Source organism: Triticum aestivum, chromosome 4B, assembly GCF_018294505.1.
Source record: "Triticum aestivum cultivar Chinese Spring chromosome 4B, IWGSC CS RefSeq v2.1, whole genome shotgun sequence".
Classification (NCBI taxonomy): domain Eukaryota; kingdom Viridiplantae; phylum Streptophyta; class Magnoliopsida; order Poales; family Poaceae; genus Triticum; species Triticum aestivum.
The window spans coordinates 410,759,475-410,767,751 of record NC_057804.1 but is presented as its reverse complement, the minus strand read 5'-3'; the positions used below and the strand labels follow the sequence as shown (position 1 = coordinate 410,767,751).

Genomic DNA, 8,277 nt, shown 5'->3' with positions numbered 1-8,277 from the left:
GCAGGCCGCCATCGTGCCGATCCTGCACTGAATCTAGGCATTCGCCCGAAGACAGTTACACATTCCAAGCGAACGAGGGAAATGGCGACACACAACGGCGACGCCTAGAAGGAACGGAATGACACCCACGGGTGCCATCGCCGCCTGCTCGGCAAGAGCCGGGCAGGATTTCCATTTGTATCTTCGTGCATCTTCGCACATGCAAGGTTTGGGGCAAACACCGTCCATGTAGCCTAAACGCGGACCCATTTTCCACCTCCAACCTAGACGAGGGTCAAGGAACAATACCCTCCCACCAAATTTGGCAAGACACCCGCCATGCGACTACCCTAGCCCTGAAGGCCCACATCGAACCCCTGCCTTTTGCTTACAACTCCCATGCCGACACCACTAGGAGGGGAGGTGCCCGGCCGCCCGCTGCTCGCAAGGATCCCCTTCCTAGCCAAGCCTTCTCAGCGCCACCACCTCCAGACCGCACCAGACCACTCCACCACTCAGTTGCCTTCCCCGCAAGGTCCGTTGCTCCTCCCCGCTCCCCGTCGCGTGCCAGCGAAGACCGCCGAGGCCTCATACCGTCGTCCATTCCACCGCCCATACAGCCTCGGCGACGCCCTGCCCACGAGCGAAGGGGGCCCATTGAGATGTGCCGCCATCAGCCACCACATTTGACATCCAAACGACGCACCTATGCCGGCGGCAGCAGCAACAAAGGTGAGCAGTCAGGGCGCCTCTTTTATAGGGTTTGGGGTCCTTCAGAGCCGCTCGCACAAGCAGGCCGAGAGGAGGGGAAAGGGAGCCTCCGTAATGAAATATGAGTTGTACGCCTAATTCATGATTAAAGTTTGGCTCAAGATTCAAAACCGGGAAGGAGTGAGTAATCAGCAACCGTGATCAAAGATTTTGTTTTCGATAGCTTCTGCGAACTGGAGAGATCATCACCGAAAGGATATGCAAGTGTTGAGCCATACTAAATCACTTGGTTCCCATCTAGCCAAATATTCATTCAGAGGACAGAAGAACTTTCTGTGAGGGCTCGGGAAACATAACATTCCCAGAATTAGAATGCATGACGAATACCTGTGTAAATGAATATCCTGTTGATGCTGTTATATGTCCAGTTGAAACACCGAGAAATTTTACATTTGTGATGACAAGCAGATTTAACACACTTTAAAAAGGAAATGAAAACAGAACACCGTTCGGGCTAACAAATGGGGACACAGATAATTCTTCCTGAAACAACTGCATATTTGAATAGTTTGTGCCGCCTTGCTGGCTTTGTAGTCACTGCAGGCCCTGCAAGATAAAAGGAGCTTCTTAAACAAATATCACATTCTATGAATCTACTAAAATGGAACACGAAGCAGAAATAGGGATAAAGTATACACTGCTATGATATATAAAAAAGAGCGTTAAAACAGTTTCCTTTTTCTAGTATGTGTATAAAATGAATAGCCTTGCCTTCCTGAAGCGTCAACACATGCTCAAGAAAATTGTAAAGTCCCAGGGGTAAAATCAGAGGTAACGCTTGTCTTTGTAAGAATGTTACTTAACATCCATAGTACAGTATTTCTGATTGCCGATTAAAAAGCATATTAACGGATATTTCAAACCTTCATTTTTTTTAATCATAAGGAAAGTAGTCTAAGTGACGGCATAATGTAGAGAAGCTCCAGTGCATAGCGGATGGTTAAAGCGTGCTGACAATGCCAAGGGAGGTCGGGGTAGACCAAACTTGACATGAGAGGAGTACGTAAAGAGAGATCAGAAGGAATGGAATGTCACCAAAGAGCTAGCCATGGACAGGGGTGCGTGGAAGTTAGCTATCCACATGCCAGAACCATGAGTTGGTTTCGAGATCTTATGGGTTTCAGCTCTAGCCTACCCCAATTTGTTTGGTACTAAAGGCTTGTGTGTGTGTGTGTGTGGGGGGGGGGGGGGGGGGGGGGGACACAAAGAAAGGTCAAGATCAAGCAATTAATCACTCATAAAATTCTACATTCTTCATTGTATAGCCTAATACGCTAGGCTGCTAAAAGTATAAATATTCATATAATACTGAGCTGGTAAAGAAGGATTCTTTTTCCATTAACTCAATCAAGTTGCCATAAAAAAAGGCAGTTCTGGACATGAAACTTACCCTGCCAACAATCCCATAACTCGGAAATATCCATTATTTGCCTGTTTCCTTAACATCATCTGAATCTGAGTCACTAGCATTGTATCCTAAAACAAAACAACATGTTACCAACAAACAAAAGAAGCACATACACCTTTTACATGAGCAAGTTGAAGAATACGAAGGACACTTGAAATTAGCCAAGGACGGCTAACCTGGGCGTTTATGGCTAACTTTCCAGACTGTAGACCGATATCTTGATGCTTTCTCCATCCAAATTCTAGACTATACAATGAAAATTTTCTTGGTTAGTCAATCAAATATTCGCAGCAACACAACATATAGAGAGGACATGAAATTCAATAGAAATAGTAAAATGAAACTTCTGCAAGACTGGCTTTTCAGTAACTACTGCCTTTTCAGAATAGCTCGTGCTCCATCAACTGAACTGCAAGGCTATTATGTGCTGTTGGTAAATGGTAAGGCTAAAGTTGTAACAAAAATTTGGCAGTCATATATTACCACCGTTCAGAAATAAGTGACTGTTTTAGTTCCAAACGGACACAGTATATGTCTAAGCTAATGTTTGCGGCATGGACTTCCCTTCCCTTTACAAGGTGTAGCGAATACTCCCTCCGTCCGAAAAAGCTTGTCCTAAGCTTGTTCCTCAAATGGATGTATCTAACACTAACTTGATGCTAGATACATCCATTTGAGGGACAAGCTTTTTCGGACGGAGGGAGTACTTATTACTCCCTCCTATCCATATTACTTGTCGCTCAAATGGATGTATCTAGACATATTTTAGTGCTAGATACATCCTTTTGAGCGACAACTAATATGGATCAGAGGGAGTACCAAATTTTATAACCTTGTGATTATCCGCAGCATCATGTTTGTGTCCATTCAGTTGGCTATTAATCAATTTACATGCTCGATGCGATCAAACAGGTTACAGATCGATTTGCACGGATCAAGTACATAATTGTGCCACCATACAAGTTCACCATGTTCTGCATTGACAAGAATTGTAAAGGAAGTATACTAGCATAGCAAGAAGGCAAACATGCTCAAGGCACACCTAATTATGTACAAGTTCACTAAAGAAGTTCTCACACTGCCATAAGATTTATGATGCAGAATATAATGCAATTGAGCATAATAGTAACCGTAGAACATGCAAATCTAGGTTTCTCTCAAGAATCACGAACTTTCATATTCCAAGGCCAGGTATCCAGATCGAAGTCGCTAGTAAAGGCGGTTCCTTTTATTCCAGATTCCACAAAAATCCGGAGGGAAAGCGAAGGAAGGGCTCACCTTGTGCTCGTTCTTGTTGACGCCGTAGCCGCTGCGGTACATCTGGCCGACGAGGACCTGCATGGCGGCGTCGCCGGCGCGCGCCTCCTTGAGCGTGTCCTGGAACCACCGCTTCGTGCAGTCCAAAACCACCTCCGCGAGCGGCACCCGGTCGTCCTCCTGCATCCCGCATGCCGCCGCCACATCCCGCACCTCGGCCCGTCCAGAGCTAGCCCCGGCGGCGGCGCCGGGGCCGGCGTTCCTGGGAGTATCCAGCGGAGCGGTCGGGGGCTTCGCTGCCTTGCTAGCGGCGGGGGAGAAGCGGACGTAGGGGCGGACAGCGGCGGCTAGGGCGGCGGCTGGGAAGCGCCTGCCCATGCAAAGCTGGGGTTTCAGGGGAGGAGGGGGGAGAATAGATGGGAGCGGAGGCGGACGGTGGAGTAAAGCAAGGGCTTTTCTGCGAGACGTGGAAAGGTTTAGTTTTTAAGTGGAAAAGGTTGTTGGTGCCAAGTAAAAGAGTTAGAATACAATTGCAAAAAGGTTAGAATATACAAATACATAACTGAAGAGAGGAAGATTTACATATGTTTTAAATCACTATAAGCTCCCTCGGGCTAGAAGCATAGTCGATTGAGGGCATTGATTTCGATTTGATGCTCAATTTCAATCAGATCGCTTGTTGGGATATTTGGAGGGATCTCCTGCTGGGTGGGCCTTGTTGGTAAGTGGATGGGTCATGTGGAACTTTGTTGTCAATGGTGGGGGGACGATCTTTCGTGGTCAAAGACCGGTAGGCGGTGTGGCATCTTGGAGCCGCTCAGGTGAAACATGTCGATCTGTTGATGTCTTCGTTGTGGTGGGTTGAGGTCAGCTTTGGGGTGGTCGACACTGGTGGTGCGTTGATGGTGAGATTTGACGAGGAATTGGAGTGGATTACGAGAGCAGTCATCCTTGTTGTCGCTTGATGCGGCCATTGAAGGAGCTCTGTCTGTTGCTGGAGGACATCAGCCCATGTGTGTGTGGCTGCCATTGGAGATTCTCCGTCGTCGTCTTCGTCTCTGTCGTTGGAGGATTTTCGCCCTCGCCTCTGTTTCGTGCGGGCGTGTTGATGCTCTGTCTTGGTATGTTCTTATTCACCTTCCATTTGATTTGTTTTTCTTTGGGCTAATGTGTTGTTGCTGTGAGGGAAGAGAAGTTGCCAATGCTGGGCAGTGCAAGAGGCGAAGGCGATGCGGGTTGTCGGGGATGGGGGAGAGAGAGAATTAGTCCTGGGCTGTGTGGTTGAGAGAGAGAGGAGGATTGGTACTGCTTTGTATAGCTTATACATGGCGTGTGATTGCTCTAATTTTTTCATGTTATATGTTGTGTAGGATCGAAAGTATGTTTAGAGGGGGGTGATTAGACTACTTGACCAAATAAAACTTATCATTTTCCTAATTTTAGTTGTAGGCAAGTTTTGGCAATTCACCAAGTCAAATACATCCTACACATGCAAGTCTAAGAGTTGTGCAGCGGAAAGTAAGGACTTTGCATATGAACATAAATGAGGGATTAGAGATTTCGAACGCAATGAAGACACGATGATTTTTGGCGTGGTTCCGATAGGTGGTGCTATCGTACGTCCACGTTGATGGAGACCTCAACCCACGGAGGATAGCGGTTGCGCGAGTCCATGGAGGGCTCCATCCACGAAGGGTCCACGAAGAAGCAACCTTGTCTATTCCATTATGACTTACATCCACGAATGACTAGCCTTACTCGGGTAGATCTTCATGAAGTAGGTGATCTCCTTGCCCTTACAAACTCATTGGTTCAACTCCACAATCTTGGAGGCTCCCAAGTGACACGTAACCAATCTAGGAGACACCACTCTCCAAAAGGTAATAGACGGTGTTATTGATGCTGAACTCCTTACTCTTGTGCTTCAAATGATAGTCCCTCCAACACTCAAACACTCTCTCACAGATTTGACTTTGGTAGGAGAGGGGATTGAATGGAAAGCAATTTGGGGAAGGCTAGAAATCAAGGTTCAAATGGTTGGATTGGAATCTCTTAATCTCAACACATGAGTAGGTGGTTCTCTTCTCAGAAAATGAGTAGTGGAAGTTGTCATTTGTTCTGATGGCTCTCTTAGAGAGTAGGTGGTGGTGGAGGGGTATAAATAGGCAGCACCAAAAATCCAACCGTTACAAGTTTTTGACCTAACTCAGTGAGACCTACATGAAAATCTCAGTGAGATCGACTAGTGCAAAAGACTTGGCCATTAGTTTTTTCGGTGAGACCGATCATACCAACTTGGTGGGACCATAGTGCGATGGCTAGGGCAAGACCTCGTTTCAGAAATTCCGATGGTTCATCTCGGTGATTCCAAAATGAAGCAACTTCATCACAGAAACTTGGTCAGGCCATCTCGGTGAGACTAAGATCCATTTCGGTTGCATCGGAGTATTAGGGTTTGGCATGTGGCAGTGTATATGGTAATCTCGGTGGGTCCGGATGAGAGCTTTTCGGTGGGACCGAGATCAACTTTAGGGTTTTGGATAGGATGGAAGTGGTGAAGTAGTTGAGGGTTTTGGAGCAATATCACTAAGCACTTGAGCAATTGAATCATGATCAAAACCTCATCCCCTTTTAACAGTACCGACTTTCCTATGGAATCAATTTGATCTTGCATCACTTAACCAAAAATGTAGAGACTTGGAGCTTTGCCAATCTTTTATCCTTTGTAGTTTGAGGGGTCCACATCCACTAGTCTTTGCCATGCCAATCATTGATCTTCTCTGAAATATATTATCAATGTGCATTAGATCAATGACATATATGTTATTATTAATTACCAAAAACACCCTGGATTACTTGCACTCTCATGGTGCTTCTGGTTGCTACTGCTTTGTGCGGTGAGAATAAAAGGATCATATAGAAAAGAGAGAAATTGAAAGCGATTGAGATTATTTTTCTTGCTTTTTGTGTTGCTACTTTGTTGTGTTCGTTGATGCTCAAAACAGAAAGGGAGAGAGATTGAGATGATATTGCTACTATTTTATGTGGATGCTTATTGGTTGTCATTTTTTGGTAGTTACGTGCTATTTAACATATTTGTGGGTGGGAATTTAGGAGAACGGACGGAGTTAACGTATTTTAGGGGAGAGTCCTTTTAGACATTTTAGGGTAACAATTGGACTTAAACTGAGAGAAGTCAATTTAGGGGAGGTGTTGAGGTTATCGGTGGTCGCCATACAGGACACAATTTCAGGATGGTATGTCATCCTTTCATTCGTGGTCTACAATGCTACATCCATGTCATGGGTGTCGTGTGCCTAGTCGTTGCTCCATCTTGGTGGCCTGCTGGCCTGGGGAGCAATCCACTTGTTAGCTACAAAGTCCCTTGCGCCAATTTAAAGAGGCTTTCATTTATCAACATAACCTTGCTAACTGAAAGGTGTTGAAGGCTTCTCCAAGCCACAGATGAGATATTTTTATCTCCTTCCATTTTCTATATTACTGGATTTGGGATTAAATCCTAAATCACACGTGACTCTTAACTAAAAGGTGTCGAAGGCTTCCCCAAGTCAATTTAAATGTGTTTTGTCCTTGCATGAAAAAATGGATTAGCGGATAAATATGTGGCACCAAGACTGTCACACCAAAGACACTGAGCTTGCTCATGATTGCTACTTATGAGCTGCGTTGGGATTTCCCCAAAGAGGAGGAGATGATGCAGTACAGTATAGATAAGTACTTCCCTTGGTTATGAAACCAAGATTATCAATCCAGTTGGAGAACCAAGCAACACTATGTAAACAACACCTGTACACAAACAACAAATACTCGCAACCCAACGCGTAGAGGGGTTGTCAATCCCTCAACGGTATTGAGATAGATTAAATTGTATAGGTTTTGATAAATAGATCTACCTAAACACACAAAATAAAATAAAGAAAGAAAATTGCAGCAAAGGTATTTTTGGTTTTAATAAATTATAGGAAATAGACCCGGGGGCCATAGTTTTCACTAGAGACTTCTCTCGAGAAAATAGCATACGGTGGGTAGACAAATTACTATTGGGCAATTGATAGAAAAGAAAATAATTATGACAATATCCAAGGCAATGATCATGTATATAGGCATCACGTCCAAGATTAGTAGACTGAAATGATTCTGCATCTACTACTATTACTCCACACATCGACCGCTATCCAACATGCATCTAGTGTATTAAGGTCATGGAAAATTGGAGTAATGCATTAAGAAAGATGACATGATGTAGACAGGATAAAGTCATGTATGAATAAACCCCATCTTGTTACCCTTAATAGCAATGAATGTGTTATGGCGCTGCTAGAAGGAGGGCGTGAGAGGGCCGGGCGGGGGCCTTTTGCCCACTGCCAGGCAAGAGGGAAGGGATTTCCTTCTTAATTCTTGCTTGATTAGATTGATACATCTCCTCTCTTTATATAAAGAGGTTTACTTGACTCCCAAGCAAGGCTTACTTGACCCCTAAGCAAGCGACCCTTATCTCTAATTAACCCTAAGACTAATGGGCCCATTAGTCTCATTACGTACTCTAACAGAATGTCTCTTTTTGTCACTGGGATTGAGCACCGCAAGATCGAACTCATCACAAAGCACCTCTTCCCATGGCAAGATAAATCAATCTAGTTAGCCAAGCTAAACCAATAAATCGGAGAAGAAATACGAGGATATAGCAATCATGCATAAAAGACTTCAGAGAAAACTCAAATAATATTCATGGATAGATTTGATCATAAACTCACAATTCATCGGATCCCAACAAACACACCACAAAAAAGAGTTACATCAAATAGATCTCCAAGAACATCAAGGAGAACACTGTATTGAAG

The 8,277-nt window shown here is 44.6% G+C and overlaps 1 protein-coding gene across 1 annotated transcript; it reads right to left on the bottom strand.

Annotated features, from left to right (window-relative positions):
- Nucleotides 1-1,026: 1,026 nt before the first annotated feature.
- Nucleotides 1,027-3,884, bottom strand: LOC123092405 (uncharacterized). The gene is made up of 4 exons (XM_044514179.1): nt 3,437-3,884; nt 2,335-2,404; nt 2,141-2,226; nt 1,027-1,296 (listed from the first exon to the last, which is right to left on the bottom strand). Exons 1-3 carry the CDS (start codon nt 3,791-3,793, stop codon nt 2,174-2,176), a joined length of 480 nt encoding a protein of 159 aa, XP_044370114.1. The 5' UTR covers nt 3,794-3,884; the 3' UTR covers nt 1,027-1,296; nt 2,141-2,173.
- Nucleotides 3,885-8,277: the final 4,393 nt, after the last annotated feature.